Genomic DNA, 21,870 nt, shown 5'->3' with positions numbered 1-21,870 from the left:
CCGCGTGCCATCTGACCAATCGAATGATTCAGATGTGCAAGGATGGTTTTGGCATTGAACATGACCCTGGAAAACAACGGCGGACGCAGATGAGCCGTAGCATTGCGTGCTTGCATGCCTAAGGCTACTCTAGGTCCTTGAGTAAAAAGTGTCTATGTAATTTGTGATTGACAGATTGACAAGCAAAGTCTCTGACTGAAAGTCTGGACGACCGTGACGAACAAGAGTTCGGTGCTCTTGGCCTTACGTATAGCAGAGGAGAGCGTACAAACACAACCTAAGCCGACGGTTTGCACAGCCACTCAGCTATCAGCTGGCCAGAAACGGCCCCGACCCCAGCCACTTGCCGGAGCCATGATTGGACGGCGGGTTTCCCTCCTTCCCTGATGACGACGACCAGCCCGCGCTGGGCGGACATCGGTGCTCCTTGGCGGCGCCGCTGCATCGCTTCTCCACCCCGGTCCTGCGCATCTCCATCATTAAGCACCTTTTCTCATCTTACCTTACGGAAACGCACCTCATGCTCATGCTCATGCTCATGCTCAAGATTGTGCCTTGTCTGACCTGACGCCATAGCGCTATAGCGGGACATGTAGCGATTGATGCGGTGCTCGTAGGCCCTGCGACCGACGGCGATGCGTTGCACATCGTCGTTACGGATTGCGCAGCCGTTTAGTCATGTTGGTCGGACCAGTTGGCCGGATTGCACCGTTTCCACAATTTGGTAGGCACGGGACCGCTGGAGCACACGGGGGCGCTGACGGCGACTGGAGGAGGCTCTTCTTGGCAACTGCTCACTTGTCGTCGTTTCCGCCGCCTCAAGTCTTGGTGCTTTCCACTCTTGTTCAGTTTGGCTCAACAGTCCCATCAGTCCTGTCAGCCGGTTTCTCTTGTGGTGGCACTTGGGCAGTTGCCAATGAAAATTGGAGATGAGAAATGGAAACAGACATCCTAACGAACAGCTTGCCTTCCCGTTGCTTGCAGCTCCATCACAACCATGGAAGGCAAGAGCAAGCAACCTGAAAGGGAGCAGGTAGGTAGGTACCTTTTATTCCCCTTTGGTTTGCCGCATCCACGTCTGTCTCTCGATACCTATACTCAGCCATCCCCCGCATCACCTTGGCTCCTCTCGTTACTGACGCTTTTACCGTTTATCGTTTCTTCGGTCAAGCTCAACCTTGAGGTCTGCAATCCAAGACCACCCGCCCTGAATACGCCCAACCCTGCCAGCAACTCAAACCCCTGCGGTTTGCCAAGCTTCCCGCCCACTTTGACACTCCAAATCCAACATGCCATTGCCTACTTACCTCGAAGTCCCCCTCCCACCACACTCTGTTGCATTCCTTCGTTCCGTCACTAACAATTGCGGTTCCAGTCCGGTACAGAGACTGTAGGTACCTTACAGAGTACCTGCCCTCCCATCTCCCCAGATCACGTCCAAGACAGACAGACAGTCGCCCAACGGATGCGCTTCGGTCCTCACTTCTTCGGCCCATCCACTCCTGGCCCCGTTCGGTCGGAGCTATTTTCCCACCACCGTCCCGCGCCCGCGTTGCATCCCTCCTCCCACCCCAGTCTTCGGACGGTCAACTCAACTGGTACCTCGCCCTCTCTCACTCTCCCTCTCTCATTCTTTGCGGAGATACGTCCAGAACCCGTCCTCCCATCCATCCTCTTGGCTTGATCGTCTTGCCGGAACACAGTTCCACGCTCCCCTCCCTTGGCACACATTTCGTCCGCCACAAAAGTATAACTAAACGCCATCTCCTACCACACACCTCTGTTATTCTTCTCCCCTCTTTTTCCCCTTCTTCTCTTCATCACCACCCCAAGCTCTAAGCTTGACCGTTCTCTATTAACAAACTTCTTTACAGATTCATATCTGCCGGGCTTTACCAAAAGCACCAACACACCATTCAACCCCCAAGCGCGCGTTTTGAGCAGTAACCTACCGATATCCGATGGGAGAACCCGAAGCCGTCAGGCATGGTGAACACAACACAGCTGCCGCGGAAGTCAACCCCGAGCAGGACGAGCCGCCGTCTATACCGCGGCCCCCGCCCATTCCCAACCCGGTCCCTCAGCGGCCTGCCCATTCGGTTCCTGTCACGGACATAGGTCTCCTCTGGCAAACCAATCTTGATCATGGCCTCTCAAAGGCCGATGCTGCGGCCCGTCTTGAACGGGACGGGCCTAATCGTATCGAGGGCGCAAAGGGCCTATCCATTTGGGAGATTGTCATGAGACAAATCTCCAACAGTCTGACGTTGGTTCTCGTCATCGTCATGATTCTGTCCTTTGCCATCCAAGATTATATTGAAGGAGGTGTCATCACTGCCGTCATCCTTCTTAACATCGTCGTGGGGTAAGTAACTAGCCCTCCCTTCACCCTGTTCCCCTTGATATCTTCTTCCGATACTTTGCCCAAACCGTGTCATGCCTCATACTGCAACTTCTTCGCTCCCTGCTGCCTCCTCGTGCCTTGCCCGCTGATCCTATAATTTCATTGACTCGCTGCAATGCATAATTGGTCACTACCTTACCCTAGCTGACACACCCGGTTGGGGAGACCGCTGACCGCTTTCGTGGCACCGCATCCGAGATACCCTACCTGCAAGGATCTTGGCGTTGTGGCTCATCCCCTACCCCTGTCACCGACTTAACCCGCCGCACACACCCAAATCGCACGCTTCTCTACCTCAGCACTACATTCGCCTGGTACTCCTGGCTAACCTCTTTCCAGCTTTGTCCAGGACTACAATGCCGAACAGACCATTCAGAGTTTGTACGCGCTGTCCGCCCCGACATGCAAAGTCGTCCGCGACGGAATCGCGGAGACCATCAAGGCTGAGACCCTCGTCAAGGGCGATCTAGTAATGATCGCTGTCGGCGATGTCGTTCCAGCAGACCTTCGTCTCCTCGAGGGAATTAACCTCTCCATCGACGAGGCCCTTCTGACCGGAGAGTCGCTGCCCATCAGCAAGCACCCCGAGGCACTCTTCGAGGAGGCTGATATTCCCCTCGGAGACCGCATCAACATGGTTTACTCGGCCACCACCGTCACTCGAGGACGCGCTCGCGGTATCGTCACCACCACTGGTATGGAAACCGAGGTGGGCAAAATTGCAATGATGCTTCGCACCACTCGTAAGAGGGACGAGAATGCCTCGCTTCCAGCCCGCGCTCTCGCGCGCGCCAAGGCTGCCCTGAAGAGTATCCTGGGTCTTGAGGGCACCCCTCTTCAGGTCAAGCTTAGCAAGTTCGCTCTTCTACTGTTCGGTCTGGCTATCCTGCTTGCCATTATCGTCTTCGCAGTGAGCAAGTTCGACATTGATGACCAGGTTCTCATCTACGGTATCTGCGTCGGTGTCGCCGTCATTCCCGAATCACTCATTGCCGTCCTGACCATCACTATGGCTGTTGGTACCAAGGCAATGGCGTCTGGAAACGTCATTGTTCGCAAGCTATCTTCTCTCGAGGCTGTTGGAGGTGTCACCAACATCTGCTCTGACAAGACAGGTACGCTCACACAGGGACGAATGATTACCAGAAAGATCTGGCTGGCCGAAGATACGACCGCCATCATTGAGGGTACCACAGACCCCTACGACCCTACTAGCGGTAAAGTGCGTTGGCCAGGATCTACCGCGTCGAGCTCGGGCTCTAGTGGAACATCGACTCCAACGGTTGAGAAGACAGACGACACGATCATCTCTTCTTCCTTCGGCGGCTTTCTCAAGGCCATCGCTCTTTGCAATAATTCCGCTGTTACCGATGGCAAGGCCTCGACCGATACCGAGTCGATGACCACCGCCACCGAGGTGCCGGTTTCATGGACGGCTATCGGCGAACCTACCGAGATTGCCCTTCAGGTCTTCGCTATGCGGTATGGAAAAGGAAAGACTGAACTCATCTCGTCTGAAAAGACCAAGATGTTGTATGAGTTTCCCTTTGATTCCACTTGCAAGCTTATGAGTGTCGTCTACGAATTTCCCGGCGCTCCCCGCCAGGTGTTTACCAAGGGCGCCGTGGAAGTCATGGTCGAGAGATTGGCCGAGTCTGACGCTGTCAAGGAGAGGATCGCGGCCAAGGCTGATGAGCTAGCCTCCGAGGGTCTCAGAGTCCTTTGTGTTGCTCAAAGATTCCTCGATGATACTGATAACGCTAGCGAGAGGAACGATGCGGAGTGCAAGCTCCGCTTTCTGGGTCTCGCTGGCCTATACGACCCTCCCCGAGTGGAGACTCTCGGGGCCGTCAAGAAGTGTAACACGGCTGGTATCTCGGTCCACATGGTTACCGGGGATCACATTAAGACTGCCACTGCCATTGCTCATGAGGTTGGTATCTTGCGTGGCGGTGAGCCGGCCACTGCTGTCATGGCCGCTGGTCAATTCGACGCTATGACCGACGCCGAAGTTGACGCTCTTGAGGCCCTCCCTCTTGTGGTCGCTCGATGCAGCCCCATGACCAAGGTCAGAATGCTCGAGGCTATGCATCGTCGCAAGGCCTACTGCATAATGACTGGTGACGGTGTCAACGATTCGCCTGCCCTCAAGAAAGCCGATGTTGGTATTGCCATGGGTAAGAGAGGCAGTGACGTTTCCAAAGAGGCAGCAGACATGGTTCTCACCGATGACAACTTCGCTTCCATCGTTACGGCCATCAAGGAAGGCCGCCGTTTGTTTGACAACATTCAGAAGGTACACTTTCCGCCCCCTCGTTTCATCTAGGCGTAACTCTAATCGCCCTTACAGTTCCTGCTCCACCTCTTAATTTCCAACATCTCTCAGGTCATCCTTCTCCTTATTGGCCTCTCTTTCAAGGACAGAAGTGGTACCTCTATCTTCCCACTGTCTCCTCTGGAGATTCTCTGGGTCAACCTCATCACTTCCTCATTCCTGGCTATCGGTCTTGGTCTTGAGGAGGCGCAACCCGATATTCTCCTGCGTGCACCTCACAGTCTCCGCGTCGGTGTTTTCACCTGGGACTTGATCCGAGACAAGATGATTTACGGTTTCTTTATGGGCTCGCTCTGCTTGGCCGCATTTACTTCCGTTGCGTACGGACCGGGTGCGGGCGATCTCGGCAGTCACTGCAACGACGGCTGGAACGATACCTGTGACGTTGTCTTCAGGGCCCGATCCACCGTTTACGCCACCCTGAGCTTCCTGCTCTTGGTCACTGCCTGGGAGGTGAAGCACTTCCAACGCAGCTTGTTCAACATGAACCCAGAATTGTGGACCGGCCCTACGGCCGTATTCAAGACCATTTTCAAGAATCGTTTCCTGTTCTGGGCCGTCGCCGGCGGCTTCATCATGACCTTCCCCGTAATTTATCTCCCTGTCGTCAACCGCGCAGTCTTCAAGCACGGCATGATCACCTGGGAGTGGGGCATCGTTATTGCCTGTTTGATCGTCTACATTGCTCTCATTGAGACCTGGAAAGCTGTGAAGCGTCACATGGGCCTCGGCATGATTGCACGCACTCCCGAGGGACAGGTTTAGTCTCGCGCTCAGAACGGCGACAATTCTGCTGCAAAGCGGATGCCTCAACACAAGCTTAACTAAAACGGACAGTACGTCCCATGGTAATCGGCGCCTTGGTGCGAAGAAATCTGGGATGGATATCGGATCCAACATCGGTAATGGAAATCAGGCAGACAGTATGGGGCTATTCAACATCAGCCTGGCAGGCCTTCAGGCTTGGGTGATAATTTGCTTTCGCCACACTCATTTAGTATTTATATCTATCATGCTTTGGCTGTTGAGTATTTACTCCGGCCCACACATGATACAGAGTAAAATAAGCTCGACACATCGAGTTTAACCCACACTTTTGACTTTCCGCTATCCCAGAACGTGATGCTTCGATTAAGTACTTATTTGGTCTGAGTAGCACCAGCCTCCTTCCTATCCCTCTCAACTTTCTTCTTATACTCAACCCAATCGTCACTCCTCGGAAACGGCACATCCGGTACTTTGACCCCTAAAATCGCACAAAGAGGCTCCCATCCATCTCCAGGCCTAAACTCGAGAAAACCACGCTCACCAGTCTTCAAAGCCCTCACTTCCTCGTGATGCCTCTCAAAGTACGCTCTTCCATTCTTTTCAAAGTCGTTGTCCCAGCAGAAGGCGTGGTAGGCGTTGGCCAGCGACTCCATGGGCGATTTCGGGTGGAGATCCCGGTTAAGGTGGGCATGAATTAATGTGTCACGCATCGACGTCTCCCAGGACTCGAAGGAGCGGGTGGTGAGGATGATGGGCGTCGAGGGGTACGCTGTTGCCAGGGAGGCCGGGAAGAGAGCTGGTGGGAAGTCGGAAACTGCTGAGTAAGGGGAGAGGAGGGTGTCCCATTGGAATTTGGACCAGGGGTTCCGTGGGGAGTTTGCTGTGGAGGTGGTGAAGGGGGTGAGGTTTTCATTTAAGGCGGAGATCCAGAGATCTTGGTGGGCGTTTTTGGCGACTTCGCGCATGTGGTATACGGGGCTTATGCCGAGGATTATGAGGGCGTCAGCGAGGGCTGCAGAGGGGGGATGTTAGAATAGGATTGTTGGTCATGGTGAGAAGTATGGTGCGCGGCAAGGGGGGTTTTAAGGTACACTGGGTGCCTGTTCGGGGTAGACCCAAGACGAGGACTTTCATTTCGGGCATTGTTCGTAAGTCAATCAGGACGTCGGGTTCTTCAATGGTGGTGAGAATGGATGGGTCTTTAGTGGGAGAGATGACGACGGCGATTGAAAGCATTTGAAACATGAGAGGGATAGAGGATTTTGTTGCGGGCTTTGACTTTGTGATTCATATGTCACATCAATCATCGTGATGGACTGGGTGGTCCGAGATGTTCCGCGACGTAGAGTCACGGGGCTGTCCCGGTTAGGAAGCTGACTCGGAGCGGGTCGGGTCGGGGTTGCCGTGGGATTCGGGGCCCGGTCGTGTCCCTACCTTACGGGATTGCGCCCGGCGTACCCGCTGCCCTGCCCGTGACTGGAATCTTGTGCCAAGGAAGCACGCCGAAATTTGCAGAGACAAGTACTGAAAGACATTGGGTCATCGCCATCAGAAGGATTGCCTAGGAAGTTTCGCGAGACCGCAAAGAGCCGAGGTATTTGGCGCTCGTTACTTGACGGGTTCCCTGTGTCTTAGAAAGTTGGCATCTTCCACTACGTATGCTCGGTCTTGGGCCGACTACCAAAACACGCTTATTCTAAGTACGTGTAACGTACCATATATAAGTAAGCCCATGTTGTAGCTTCCAGAAATTTTGAGGCAAGCAGGTGTGCAAGCAACAGCAGCCTGGATTGTGCTCGTCCGAGTGATCGTTTAAACCAGAGCCGCAAGGTGGACAGACGAGGTTAGGAGTGTTGCGGCAGCTCATCCGAGCCTTCATCGATTAAGTGTCTTCGTTTACCATCACCGCTCCTGAAGTATTCAGGCGCTAATACGGATGAGAAGATAAGTATGGGTAGCGTATGGGAGAGTATTCTGTTCTAATATTTGAATTACGGCTTGAAAAGGAGAGCTATGATGACCTTTCAAGCGTCAAAAAGGGCATGAATGTTGAACGCATGAATTATGAGACACGAATAGTACTAGTGAAAAGTTCAATCAAATTGCAGGGCTACCTCCGTGTACAATTTATATTCTTGACTGAAAGAGCCTGAAATATCTACGCTGTTTCTAATTAGAAATACGCAATATTATAATTTCAGTGAAACAACATATTATAGGTGCATTCCTAGATTTCACAGAATAAAAATGAAGCCGGAGTTACCCTAATTAGCTCTAGTCTTGCAGGAACTTGACGTTAGTCCATGATTAAGTACGATTCAGGCCAGCCATGTCTTTTCATTGGGAGCTTGCGTGAAGGGACTATAGTGATATTAGTGAATTGGCGTTTCCTCATCAGACAAAACAACAATTTATTCAGTGACTGTACAGGCTATCGATGGGGCTCTTGGCAGGACTGGACACATCGATACCTAGGTTTTGAGCATACTCCAGAGCAGTTTTCCCACAGCCATCGACTCGCGTCAAATCTAGCTTCGGGAACTTGTACAGTCTTTTTAGCGTCCCATCATTTCTATTGGACGCTGCAAGTGACAGTGCGGTAGAATCATTCTCGTCTACGCCATTGTCATCGACTCCAGGCGTCACGCTCAATAAGTCGACAATGTCACAATGGCCCTTTTGGGCTGCCAACATCAAGGATGTTTGATCAGCCTTATCGGTGGCATTGATATCGGCACCTCTCTCCAGTAAAAGCTCGGCAATCTCAACCAGGCCACTGACAGCTGCGTACATCAGAGGCGTTCTTCCAGCGCTGTCTGGAGAGTTAGGCTTCGACCCATAGTCTAAGAGAAGTTCAACTGCCTCGATCCCCCCATGTTCAACTGCATAGGACAATGCAGTTCTCTGATGAGGCTCTTTGCTGTGATGACGTGGCGAAATCGGTTTCTCGGATTCGCCAATGCTGCTTGGCGACGGTGGGGCCGGTGTAAGGCCTTGTTGGTCAGACTTATTGTCTTGAATTTCGTCTTGAACTCCATAATCGAGCAGAAACTTGAGGACACCGAGATAGCCCTTTTCTGCGGCTCGATGAAGGGGTGTGAGACCGCCATGATCGACCAGTTCGAGGGATGCGCCTGCCTCAGCGAGCATCCGAGCGCATTTGATATTTCCCCTTTCTACTGCAATAAAGAGAGGGGTCTTTCCGGCCTCATCCCGAGTGTCTGGATTTGCGCACAGCTCGTGAAGCAACAAGTGTATGACGTCGACCTGATCATGCCTGGCGGCATAATGTAAGGCGGTCGTTCCATGCCCCTTCAGATCAACCTTGGCTCCGTTTTCAAAAAGCCACGCTACGGCTTCAACGGCACCTTGTGATGCTGCCTGGATGAAGGCCTCGTCGAGATTCTTCCTGTATCCCCCGGCAAGCAGGAGCTCAACCACGTCGAAATGCCCACCTAATGCCGCTAGGCGTATAGCATCTTTGGAATCACCGACCAGTTTACGTTCGAGCAACATCTCGACAATCTCGCCATGTCCTCGCTCGGCTACAACATCCAAGATAGGACCTGAATCAGCGACTCCCAAGCTACCGCCACGTCTCATCAAAAATTGAGCCAAGGTTTTGTAACCATACATCAACGCCAGATAAAGTGGCGTCCGACGCTTCAAATCCTTTGCGTTGATATTGGCGTTTGCGGCAATGAGCTTCTCGCATGAACTCATGTGATTTTTGGCGCAGGCAACATGAAGAGCGGTCCTTCCCCAAGAGTCCTTGACTTCAACATTACTGACATTTTGGAATTTGAGTTTCCCAGCAAGAATGCTCTGGATCATTTCGGCCATGTTGAAGTAAGCTGCCATGTGAAGAGGTGTAAAGTTCTCTGGACCTGGGTTAGAGTCAATACTTTCCGAACCCACGTCTGAGAGCAACTCCGTCCCATCGAACGCATGCATTATGTCTGCTATTGATCGCAATCGGAGCGATTCACTCAGCATATCGCGAACGACCGCGCTTAGATCATCCTGCATAGTATCGTCGAAATGATAGCCCCAGTTTGCAGCCGCGTATAAATAGAAGGAGTTGATGGAAAGCTGTGCCTCTTGTGCCCTCTCTTCTTCAGCCATGCCGGTTGCAGACTGAGCACTCATCAGGATTGCTAAGCAGCATCGTGCGACGTAGCTCTGGCCGGATGGAAATAGCTCTTGACGTAAGTCAACCAACCACTCTGCGACAGACTGGTGGGACAATCGAACACTGTTGTTGTCGCTGTCTACAATCACAAGTCCCATGCAGACCTCTTGTATGGCCCATGGTGGAGGCATTCGATCTGCGTCGACTACCCATTCTTCGGGTGATGTTGACTCTTGGCCAACAGACAAAGCTCCTTGAAGTTCCGATAGCGTCAGAGGGCGGGCGCTGAACGAAAGCCATGTTAGGGTTCTATGTGCAAGATCCGTTCTGCTGGTATGCTGCTCCTTCAAACGATTCAGCAGCAATTGGTAGATGTCATAGAGGCTGATCGCCTCGGAATCAACCATGGATTGCAAATGAATCCGTATGTCGCGTCTCGTAGCAAATTTGAGAAGTTCGTCGACTTGCAGCTTTACCCATAGGAAACTGGTATGATGGTTGAGTTGCATGTCCCGGCCAAGGGTTGAGTGGTGGCTTACCTGCCTGCTGACAATTTCAGCAACACGCTCTCTGATTCCTGCAGAAGAATCCCGCCCATCAGTTCAGACAACTTCAGGTTCTGGGTTAGGAGGTGTTCTGTGTATAATCGAATGTCATCGACGGTTCTTTCACCGATGTTGATTTGGAATGAGTCTCCACAAAGATCTTCGAATTCCACCCAATTCCTCGAAGACACTACGAATCGGCATGAGGGCGTAACAAGCCGGGCTAGAATGGGCTTGATGTTGTGGAAATCTTCGCACTCATCGAGAGCATCGAGGCAAATTGTGACGTGATGAAACTCTCGGATAAGGTCCAAAAGAAAAGTTGTGGCCTGGTTGAAGTCCAAGAGCCGGGGCCCTGGAATACTTGTGTCCCGCTGGAGGGGCTGTTATTGAAGAAGTTTCCATTTTTCCTTGATTGCCTCAGGGAGAGACACCTCATAATGACACAGTTGGCCAAGGATACTGGAGACAACTTGATGTAGGGTTGTCTTCGCGTCGCTGTCGAAGTAGAAATACGCAACGGCAAACCGTCGTGGTCGCTTTGGCGAGCTGACTCTTTGCAGAAGATGCTCTATAATTTGTGACCTACGAATGTTAGAGTTTGGGAGAGGTAGAAAGAACGTCTTTCTTACATGAGAATAGTCTTTCCACTGCCTGGGTCTCCTCTGACCCAGAGCAGGGATGGCATCTTGCCCATGTCGTCTGAAATCCATTGATTGAATTTCGGGTCTTCAAATAACCACTCAGAAGTGTTTTTGAGATGTTCATTCGCGAACATGGATTGTTTATGTTCATGTTGGCGGCCTCCAAGCCAACCTAGGATCTTCTTCTTTTCAGTCACCCCTTGATGACTAGTCAAGAGATTGTTGAGGAGTTTCTGCGTGTGGCTCATCCGCCTTGTTGTAGTCTGAAGTAGCTGGCTTCAACCAAGAATCAGGAATAATTACAAATAAGATTCAAGGAACATTAATCCGTCGAAATTCCCCTGTACTTACCTAGCTACCAATTGCAACTTATCCTGTACCACGTTCAAGAAATCGGTCACTTCTTGAAGCTGAAGATCTGTGTGTCTTCGACGTCGGAGTAGATCCCATTTGGACCGGTACTGCAACCGTAACGTCGCTTCCATCAAGGGTTTGACGCTTTTCACGAGATCTTTAAAAAGGTCTGGGTGTTCTGCTGGCTCTTCAGTCTGCAGCAGCGTTTCGATCTTTTCCTTCAAGCTGTTGACCTCGTCGATGACATCTTTGGTGACCTGAGGAGTCTTTTTGCTTCGAATGAACTCCTGAATTTGAAAGGACTGGCCAATTAAGCCAACAACCATCACAGAGATGCTCAATGGGTCCATAACTGCGAGAAGCCTAATACGTTCCTCAAGACAGAAATTGTGGTTGGTCACACAAGTGAGAAGATGGCATTATCCAAGAGGAAGCAGGGGTCTGAAATGATTTGAACAAAGGAGGGGAGAAGAAGATGTGAAGCCAAGTCTCTGGAAATCAGGATGGTTGGCGTGTTCGCATTGCTGTTCACCTGCCGGCGAGCGCTAAGACATCTAAAGACCATTTTTAGCCAAGGTGGCGCTGTGCAATTAGTGCAATGACGAAGGTCCAACCACCCAAAGGGTTTATGTGTCTTCAAGTACGGATAGCGTGAACCGCAAACATCGCGCCCCTCAGCCACCAAATGAGCGAGCGCTTCTGCAGTTTTGAGACGTTTTCGACCATTTACATTCACTTGGCCAGCCACTAAAACCTAGCCCGGCCTCGCAACCCAAGGGCTGGGGTAAATGAATCCTTTTCTACGTATCCTGACTACCTTAGTGGAATGAAGTAGGTATTTTCATCTTGCTTGTGTCATATGATTTGTTTATCCACCTTAAAATGTGACAAAAGCACACATATGGCGTGAATTCGGGGTAGAATTCTTATGTACTAACTGGATATTGCATGTGGTCATCTTCTGGCAGTCTGAGGGTTGGAATAGGCCACTCTCACTAATCCGCTACTTAATTTTCTTCGTGTTAAAATTAGACGTATTCAATTCGTTCTTAGAAACTCGTCCAAAATTTTGGCGAGAAAGTTCAATAATAGGACTGCCATTGAATCAGTTTTCCATACCAATATCGATGCCCCAGATCCAAGCGTATCTTGCGCTAATGCCCTCGCTAGTTGCCAAACTGCCGAGATTGTTTGACACCACAGCTGCCTCATCCCAGCTCGGAAGCACAGGGTCAGCCCGGGGGTCGAAATGGATGGGATCGTTAACGTTTGCTCGTCCTATGAACGTTTTCCAAGTGTCCGACATGTTGTATCTCCATCCGCCATTAAATTCTGGAATCTCGAGAATGGCGTCGAACGGTGCTTGGCTTTCTCTTTTCAGGACAAGTGCGAGTTGAAATGCAGGTGTTATTCCTGCGTTCTGCGACTTGTTCTCCAAGAATCTCCACCACACCGTGTCATGACGGTTTTCATCGTCGTTATAATCTGTTCCAGATGTCACTTTTTCGAAATATTTCTGTGTGTGACTGATGACATGTTTTCTGTTCAACTTGATGGCAGCCTTCGTCCCAGATGCTTCAGCGCCCAATTCACCTCCGTTCTCAGTCTCCTCATTCTCTTCTGCTGTAGTTTTGTTGTACGATCGGAAATAAGGGCCTCGAGAGACAACATTCGGGTTCGATGGAATATCGTTGCTTGTATTCACATTGGTGAACTTTAATGATATCCGTATGGATTTCAACTGGTGTTGTTCCCGGAAGCTGGAAAACTCGCACCGTAATACAATAAACGTAGTGGGAGTCGAGTCGGTTGGGCTCCATTGTCCGTGAATGCAAGTCTCCAGAGCGATAGACTTAGAGAAAGACGTGTCGCGCCAATTGGTTAAGCTCTGCCTTTGAATCTGGCTTGGGGGGTTATTCCGAGTCTTGCATTCACCATCTTCAGGCGGCAAAACAAAGATTTGGGCAGGAGTCAAGATTGTAGCTGGATCTGACTGTGAAGACATCATATAGATCACCAATCTGAAATGAGACAGAGATAGTTGATGGGAAAATTTGAACAGTGGAACAAAGTGCGTAAGGCTAACCAAGTCAGGGCACTCATTGATATATCAAGGGTTTTCGGCTTTCACAGTCGAAACGCAACCGTCCCACTGTGCTGGCAGCCACCGAATGCATCTCAGTCATGTTATGAGCCACAAGTCATCTGAAGCCAGCTGGGTGCTTCAGCACAACGCTTCCGGAAATCGAGAAGAAGTAAAAGCTGAGAGGTGGACAAGAAACAAAGCCCTCGCCGATAATATTAGTTCAAAGCTGATGCACGGACAAAGGATCACCAACAGCCAAACCATCTTACACCTAGAGGGCAATGAATCGAAGCCAGGACGCAAATTGAAAGATTCATCCTCCAGATTCCATCTCTTATATCACACCTGCAGCTTCGCAAGACAGGATTTCATCTCATCGACCAGCATATAAGCGTATCAATGCCAAGGAGAATGCTTCATGTCTCCGCCGAGCTCAAAGCAGAAGACTACTGGCGCCATGCGACGCGGAAATCTCACCCGCCCTACCAGGAAAACCAATCGTGTTGAAGAGTTAGAAGGCCTTGTGGATGAAGGAAACTTTTTAGCCTTCAATAAAGCCATCTCTCAGGCTCAACTCACAGTACAAAGTCTGTATGATCTTTTTATGAAGATTTTGAGTTCCAAACATATTCATTTGGACACGAGGGAAAGTTGGTTGCAAGCTGTCGCGCAGATTCATTTCAGCGCTCAAATCCGACGAAAAGTACTCGACAGTGGTATTGAAATGCTGAGAGGCCTTTCTCTAGGAAGCGACCCTCGTGATCGGCAAAAGTCGCTGGATATAGAGGAAATGTGTTTTGCTCTTGTGAAGGCAGATTCATCACTCCTTGGCCCGCAACACAACCCGAACAGACGGAATGTCTTCCATGTGGCTGCTGAAGCGAACGCCTATTCGCTTATTCGAGCGGCGAGAAGACTAATGCCGGCCAAGACGTTTTATGACATGGTGCTAGAAGTCGATTCGAAAGGGCAAGATGCTTTGACTTTGGCAGTCGAAAAGAAGAGCAACAGAGCTCTGAAGGCGATGCTCTGCAACTCAACCATAGTTGTAGACGATGGCTGCAGACGAAAGGCAGCCATCATGGCCGCAATACAACAGGGACACATACAAGGACTCAAAATTATACTGGAAGGGGCCAGCATCAGCACTTGTATCCAACCTGGAATGTTGTCCGAAAGTATCAAGTACGGCCAATCCGAGACGCTCATGTTTCTCATCTCCAAGCAACCTCAACTGTTAGAAGGGGATGAGTGCTACCTTTTACATGAAGCTGTGCGGCAAAACATGCTGGCTATTGCAAAGAGGTTGCTTGATCAAGCGCCTCATTTGGCGACAAAATTGAAAATCGAGCAGAATGAACAAGAATCTGTGGTTTCGCGCTCCGTCATGTCATACATCAACAAAGATTCGGAAGATTGGATGGAAATCCATAACGTACTTCTACCCATCATTGTCAGAGACAGCCCTATAACATTGATTCGACAGCATTTGGACGGAGTGTCTGGTACGTTTGGAATCTTCCTCCATGTCCTTCAAAAGCCCTTTCAACTTCATCGTGTTACTCTGCCGGTCGAAAGTGGCGCCGGGTGCTGAGATTATTGATCGATCTGCTGACTGTGAAAGATAAGGAAATTTGTCTCGATATGTCACCTTGGGCAGGCGACAATGAGATGCTAAAGATCTTTCTAGCCTCTGTCCATCTACAGCTCCACGAAAAGAAGGTCCCGAACGAGGACAACAGACGCAAACCTTATGGAAATCAGTCAAGCAATGCCACATCCGTTCGCACGGGCTTGGGGTCAACTGTCAGTACCATTAACAGATGTCCTACTGTTGAGGAGACCGAGAAGCAATGTGGATGTCCATCCATCGCATCTGGAGTTCAGCTTTTTGACTTCGAATTTGAGAGGGCTTTGAAATATCTTCATCTGCCTTTCCTTCCACGGTCCTTTAGTCACGAAACACCGCCCGCGAATCTTATTCTGGACTGGCTTTTCGAATGCAAAAACGTGAACCAAATTTTCGAAGTTCGAGTCGATGACCGGCACACCGAAGCCCACAGTGAAGAGGAAATTGTAGCGGCATTAGAACGATTCGACGTGAGGGTTCTAGATTGGAGAAGAATAGATCTATCTGTCTACACAGTCTTTGAAGCAGCGCCTAGGATTGAAGAGCTTCACCTGTATACCAGTGGCGGCCTTGCGACTATTGATCATTGGACCGGCCCCAATGGCCTCCGCAAGCTACAATGGGTAACGTGCTCGTCATTTCAATTGTCGCTCAAAGCTGACATTTGGAAAGCTCAAGGTCGTTCATTTGACGATTATCGCTGTCAGTTTCAATCCCTTTTACGACTGGGGCCTATTCTCAACATTAGCATGTGCTTATCAGTGACACAGGACCGCATATCTGACAAGTGCATCTCAGAATGCAAGATGCGATTTTCCTCCGGCATGAAAGCAATTTCGGAGCAGAAGTCCTTAGCTGAGCACCCCAAGAAGTCTGCCAAGCCTGCCTTGAAATTCAAATCATGCCGGAAGAGGCTGGCATTCCCTCGTAGGAGTTTGTATCGGAATGATGAGGGCACTCTGAATTACATCGTTGGAGACCATAACACACAGCAACCCGCAGACCCAGAGTGGGAAAGTGATGTCGATGAAGAAGTAATCCCAAAGTTCAAGATCTACATTAGCAACTTGTCAATCTTGGATTCTCGCGAGTCTGAGTCTATTCCTCTTACACACAAAGCTCACCTGTGAGTACTACTTCTCTTGCTCTCATGAGGCTAAAATTGACCCTGGAAAGAAATCGCAGTCCTACCGAGGTTGTAGAGCTACAATATTTTGTTCCGAAATTTGCCCGACAAATCAAAGCCAGAACGTCAGTAAGGAGGACTAAAGTAGCAGTCCTAGACACTGGGGTCTCTTGGGCTCACTTCACTGGTCAAAACCACAAGATTAGTGGCAAGTCCTTCGAAATCTCAATATCACGGGAGAAAGACGCAGAAAGTCCCTGGTGGCTCGCCACGGACCATCATGGGTCGCACATGGCAGGTATAATTTCTCAGATGGACCCAACGTGCGAGCTTTACATCTGCAAAATAGCAGATGATGAGGACTCGATCGATGTCCAAAAAGTAATTCAGGTATGCGTTCCCCCTTGTTCCATCCCCTCTCTCTCAGGCCTTCACAATCTTGCGTCTGTGCATAAGAGCCCAACATCCTTCCCATTTGTCTCGCATTGGTCTAATCTGACCTGTTACTCAAGGCGATGAAGTGGGCTCTCGAGCAGAAAGTCGACATAATCAATTGCAGCTTCGTTTTGTTTGGCACAATAAAAGACTTGCGGACAGTTTTTGATAGAGCCCGCAAGGATGGAGTTGCTGTTTTCTGCAGCACTGCTGACAACGGGTGCATCCGTCAAAAGGTTTGGCCAGCGATGTATGCCCACAATCCCGAAAGTATGGCAAATGTGTTTCCGGTGGCCTCATGCAATGACTTCGGAAGGCTTAGCGAGTACGGGAGCGATCGACTTGCAAGATATCTGGTTCCTGGAGAACATGTTAATACATGTTTGTCGGGCAGAAACGATACTGGCATGGTATCAGGAAGCTCAGCGGCTACAGCAATAGCATCAGGCCTGGCCTCCATCGTATTTGGTTGCTATAGCATCCATAGTACCTCTAGGCATGGAGGCTTACTCCAGAGACAAGCAGCACAAGTAGTTCGACAATTTTTCGACAAGATGTGCGCAGATGATACGGCAAGGCCCGCCGAGGGTCCCAAAAGAATTGTGCCGGGGCTAGTCTTCCCTAGAAAGGAGGAGACGAGTATGCTTTCCGCAGCTAGTACTGACTTCGATCTCGGGGGAAGAGATCAGTTTGATACGTGGCTTAAAAAGCAATTTATTCCACGTAAGCCATATACTGCAGACGCCATTTAATTTTCAAAACTCAAACACTAATAAGTCAGCAGATCTCCTGGCTACGGTGACTGACTCTATCACCTGATTAACCAGATTGAACCAGGGGATTGTGTGGAATTGTCACGGCTTATCGTAGAAACGCTTAGAAGTCTCAGTACTACATGCCTAATTTTGTTCTGATCTCACTTTAGTTGAAATTTATGAAGTCGTGGATGTCTTTATAGTGTTATAATTTCTTGCATGTCTTAAGTAGTATTAACCGCAACAGCGACAGCTAGTAAACCTACCTTGAACTTTCAACAACGACGTCTTCTGTGGCACAAGGAGTGTCCATTTACTAGCGGATAATGCAGGCATAAGGGGTGTAAACTTTTGCGCTTGACAGGCTTCCTCTTCTACCAGTGGAGGCTGAACCTCGTCGTCACTGGCAATGCGTCGTATTTGGAACTCGTAGATTATATGATAAAGATTTCATGGTAATCGCTTTTCTCTGCTATCCAGTGTATTTCCAGGAAGTATGCTCCGGCATCTAAATAGGTGCATTTAATACCCAGCTTGTGTCCAATTAAGGTAGAGTGGTTACCAAATGATACTTGACTTCATCTCTCAAATAAGTCAGAGCTGGTGGCCTGGGAAAGCGATGGTTTGAGGGGACAGGCATCAAGGAAAAGAATCCATTTGAAGTATGGAATCAACACTTTAAAGATGCCAAGATTTCCTGGAATCACTGAGCATTTACCTCCACCGTGCAGAAGCTCGATTTTGTACATCTTCTGAGCCCCCTAAAACTTTCGAGCGCAATATGTGGGTACGAATCTCGGACCAAGGGTTCGCCGCGGGGGTTTAGTTGAGTTTACTTCTTCGTCATCCGCCCATCGTGATTTGCCTTTCGGCCCTGCAGGCTGCGTTCATCTATACTCTCTTGCAAACTTTACCACCAAGGTTGACCCCCCATTCCAGCAACCCTACGGATGTGGAGCATTGATCTCAAGGGTCAAGGGTTCGTCTGGAGGTGAAAGCAATATTTCTCAACTCGAGCGATACAGTTTTGGAGTTTGTCGATCGACGGGTTGAGTTGCTTTTGAGTTTCTCTCCGGCCAACGACCATGGAGGCTGTATGAGCTGTCTTCAGCTGAGCCAATACAGGCAGGTTTGAGAAAACTGCATGGCCATTGAAATCTCCTGCAACATTTGCGTCTCCAGGTCATCAAGAAGAAAAATATATCAGAAAGGTCCTGGGAGCACAGCTGGCTTATGTATGCAATTCTACTCCGGCAGGAACCACATTCATCGCTGATTACTTTAAGCAATGTATCGAGGCATGGTTCTCCACTAGCAAAGTTATGAACTGGGTTGTCTCCAATCAATAGGCATCTGGATATAAGCTTATTCGATGAGGAGCGAATCGTATTCAAACTGGGCGTCTTTAGGTCAAAGCAAATGCCCCGTCACCCACTGTCCTAATCCCGAAAATCCCCCTCCACACTGTGATGCATCAGTCCGAACCGGGACCTCAATTCATGTTATCGATCTGCCGGCTACCCTAGAACACCGCTCGCCCCTTCAGAAAGAGTAATATGACTTCAAATCAAAGCGCCGTAGGGTGATATTGATTCCGTGGCACCGGTGGGTGAGTCTGATCTGACGAGACATGCTCCAGGTATCCATTCTGGGAAACAATCGGCTTAGAGAAAGATCAAGACAACGAGGCCATCAGCAGAACCTTCATGGTCAGGCATGGCGATGGTAGGATAATGCGGCCCAGAGACTTGCGTTCAGGGGCCAATAAAGTGGGCACAGAGGTCCGGATCCCCAAGAGTCCGGAGTTTTGAGACTACAAGCTACTATTGGTGTCTGGCATAATGGCACTTTTCAGACCGAGAAGGTTCTCGTGGAATCGGATGCGACGAGCCCACGGTCCAAGCCAAGCAGCCTCGGTGATTCGCCATTCTTGGCCCAGGCTCGTGAAGTGGCCAAGCTGGCGGCACAGCGCGCCGCCAAATCCTGTTTGAGAACATCAGACATCGAACACGGGGGGCGGGACATCAATTGAGAGGTGCCAGCTGTCTCGCACATGCCCATCCGCTCCGGAGACCTGGTGGTCCTCGATTACTTGGCCCCTGGCATCCACAAATCCTGTGCCATCCGACGAACTTGTCCGCGGGCGAGGACCAGTTGATGCCACCACCACGATAATGACAGATTCTGTCACTCATATCGATGACGGGAGAAACCATCCTCAGCCACCCCCGTCCCAGAAACAAGTTTGCAGCTTCAGAGTCCTAGCCAGGCGCATAGCCGCGCCTGGCACGGACCTCTGCAGAGGAAACATGTGGCGAAGTGACATCTGGCAGACATTTGTCAACTGTATCACTGTCTCAGATGAGCACAGGTTGCTCAGTCGAGTCCGAATGCGCGGCCTTTGATTGCTTAGTACTGGCTGAGATTGTTGCCCCAGTCATTTTGCCAGTGGGTGATAGGACGTCGTGGAGGCTCTCATGCCTCTGCGGCAGCAAGAGGTGAACGCACGATGACATTGACTCCCGCACTAGCGGCTGCCAGACAGGTAGACGGACCGGTCTTTGTAGGATGTCTGTCTGGCGCTACTCCACCTACCTAGTAGGTACTAGAGGCAGTTGACTCATATACCGCTAACATGTCGCTAACATGTCATGTGCAGGCGGAACACCCCGAGGTGCTGCTGGGTGCTAGCGTTCCCGCACCAGTTTCCTGAAGATCTGCAGGAGTAAAGTCTACACAGTCTGCGCCACGAACTAGTCTACCAGATATGTGAACCATTCAGTAAGCTTATTACGTTAGTAAGTAGAAGGTATGCGGGCCGAGGGGCGCGACAACTGGCAGTACGTTCGCCAAGACCGCAAGCCAGATATTCAAGCCCGTATTTTCAATGTTGCCTCGGAGCCATAGTATTTGTCGAGAAGAGAACATTTGACGGGAGCTCTTGAGAGAACGAAATTGATAATATGTGCCATCTGAAATGCGTCGGAAGGTATCGCAGCTTGCCGCGATCGCGGCGTGGTCTAGGCGGCGTGAACGCATTTACCAAGGAGAATAAATAGCACGGCTGCCGGATGATGAAAATAGAAGAGATCACCCTTTCGGGTTCAGGGTTGCCATGCAGGCTCAACGTGAAATCCATCACCTTTGCCCGGGTCGAGTGACCGACGATTCTAGCTGAGTCCGTGAATCATATTTCGTTTCGTCTGACCGCAAAAGCCGTGATCTTTTGGTCGACGGCCAAACCACGCTGCATGGCGTGCCGTCTGCGCGCGTTTCAAGGGTTCCTCCTCGGCTGTGACTATGCCCAGCCGGATATAACTCCCGCGGCGTGAATTGCAACAGCTTAACCAAGTACTGGCATTTGCTTATGATGACAACCGTGAGAGGAGTTGGTTTTGCGCACCACATGTCTGGGTACCGGGGATACAGGGTGTCGAGTCGTGCGGTGTTCGATGCCTCTTGGACTTGGCTTGCACTGGCTCGGATGAAGTCTCGGTGGCTGGAAGACGGAGGGCGAGTTGACTTCTTGTCGATGTCTCGAAGCTGGTATATTAAGACCGTGGCTTTCCTGGTGTAAGTCTCGCTTCCTTCCATCTCATCAGCATCCAGACTTCTCAGCTTCCAACAGTCTTCCAACAACTTTCCAAAACCTTCTACCCTTCGCTTTATACAAATCAAGCCTTCGCTTACCCAACAACAATCGCAATGCATTTCACGAACGTCTTCGTTCAGGCCCTGCTTGCCGGCTCTGCCATTGCCGCTCCTGCTTCCCTCCTCAGCAAGCGCCAACTTCAGACCATTCAGGGTGCCTTGACAAGTGTCCAGGATTCACTTGGCCAGCTCGATACAGCTGTCAAGGTGTGTAGAGAAACACTGAACGTCTTTGGTTGACAAAAGCTAACCCGCTCTTTTATAGGCTCTCAACGCCGCTGATCCTAATACCGCTGCCAGCCTGCTTGACGCTTCCAACAAGGTCCAGACCTCGATCAAGCAAGGTACCACGCAAATTCAGGGTGCCCAGGAGCTGTCCCTCACAGATGCCCTCACCCTGCAGCAGTCCGCTGGTACCCTGACCACCGCTGTCCAGACCTCTGTTGACGACTTGGTCTCCAAGAAGCCTGAGCTTGACAAGCTTGGTGCCACTTCCGTCGCCGTCGACCAGCTCAAGCAGCAGAAGGCGACCGTCGGCGACTTCAGCACCGCCCTCGTTTCGAAGGTTCCCGCCATTGGTCAGGGTATCGCTCAACAGTCCGTTGACCAAGTTACCCAGTCCCTGGATGGTGGTATCCAGAAGCTTGGTGGAGATGCCGCTGGCGGTGCTGCTCCTGCTGCGCCTGCTGCTCCCGCTGCTCCCGCTGCCCCGGCTGCACCCCCGGCCGCTCCCGCCGCTCCCGCCGCTCCCGCCGCCCCTGCTGGCGCTCAGGAGCAGTTCCACGCTGAGGTCATTGCTTAAGTGGCGCGATATTTATAGGAGGAGGATGAGATGTGGTACAAAAACCATTCCTGGCGCTCTGACGATTAAATGAAGATTATTAGCGAGTCTCCTTTTGTAAAGCATATTGATAGTCAGTGACAGAATGGTCAGCTGAGCTGCCGGAGCAGCTGCGCTGCGAGTCCGTTCCGTTCAATTGAACTTGATTTTCCAGACAGAATGTG

The 21,870-nt window shown here is 50.6% G+C and overlaps 4 protein-coding genes across 4 annotated transcripts; 2 read left to right on the top strand and 2 right to left on the bottom strand.

The window, feature by feature from the left end:
* Positions 1-1,961: 1,961 nt before the first annotated feature.
* Positions 1,962-5,504, top strand: CORC01_06224 (potassium/sodium efflux P-type ATPase; the record flags this gene model as incomplete). Its single annotated transcript, XM_022617865.1, has 3 exons — positions 1,962-2,365; positions 2,744-4,700; positions 4,755-5,504. The coding sequence occupies 3 exons, from the start codon at positions 1,962-1,964 to the stop codon at positions 5,502-5,504; spliced, it is 3,111 nt and encodes a 1,036-aa protein (XP_022475582.1).
* A 374-nt stretch (positions 5,505-5,878) lies between these two features.
* Positions 5,879-6,743, bottom strand: CORC01_06223 (uncharacterized protein; the record flags this gene model as incomplete). The annotated part of the gene is made up of 2 exons (XM_022617864.1): positions 5,879-6,519; positions 6,599-6,743. 2 exons carry the CDS (start codon positions 6,741-6,743, stop codon positions 5,879-5,881), a joined length of 786 nt encoding a protein of 261 aa, XP_022475581.1.
* A 1,179-nt stretch (positions 6,744-7,922) lies between these two features.
* On the bottom strand, positions 7,923-10,046 carry CORC01_06222 (uncharacterized protein; the record flags this gene model as incomplete). The annotated part of the gene is made up of 1 exon (XM_022617863.1): positions 7,923-10,046. One exon carries the CDS (start codon positions 10,044-10,046, stop codon positions 7,923-7,925), a length of 2,124 nt encoding a protein of 707 aa, XP_022475580.1.
* Positions 10,047-20,919: 10,873 nt separating this feature from the next.
* Positions 20,920-21,667, top strand: CORC01_06221 (uncharacterized protein; the record flags this gene model as incomplete). Its single annotated transcript, XM_022617862.1, has 2 exons — positions 20,920-21,072; positions 21,131-21,667. The coding sequence occupies 2 exons, from the start codon at positions 20,920-20,922 to the stop codon at positions 21,665-21,667; spliced, it is 690 nt and encodes a 229-aa protein (XP_022475579.1).
* Between the last annotated feature and the right edge of the window lie 203 nt (positions 21,668-21,870).

Source organism: Colletotrichum orchidophilum (assembly GCF_001831195.1).
Source record: "Colletotrichum orchidophilum strain IMI 309357 chromosome Unknown Scaffold_46.1, whole genome shotgun sequence".
NCBI classification, from domain to species: Eukaryota; Fungi; Ascomycota; class Sordariomycetes; order Glomerellales; family Glomerellaceae; genus Colletotrichum; species Colletotrichum orchidophilum.
Note: the sequence above shows the minus strand (reverse complement) of the source record. Positions and strands in the feature narration are given on the sequence as shown.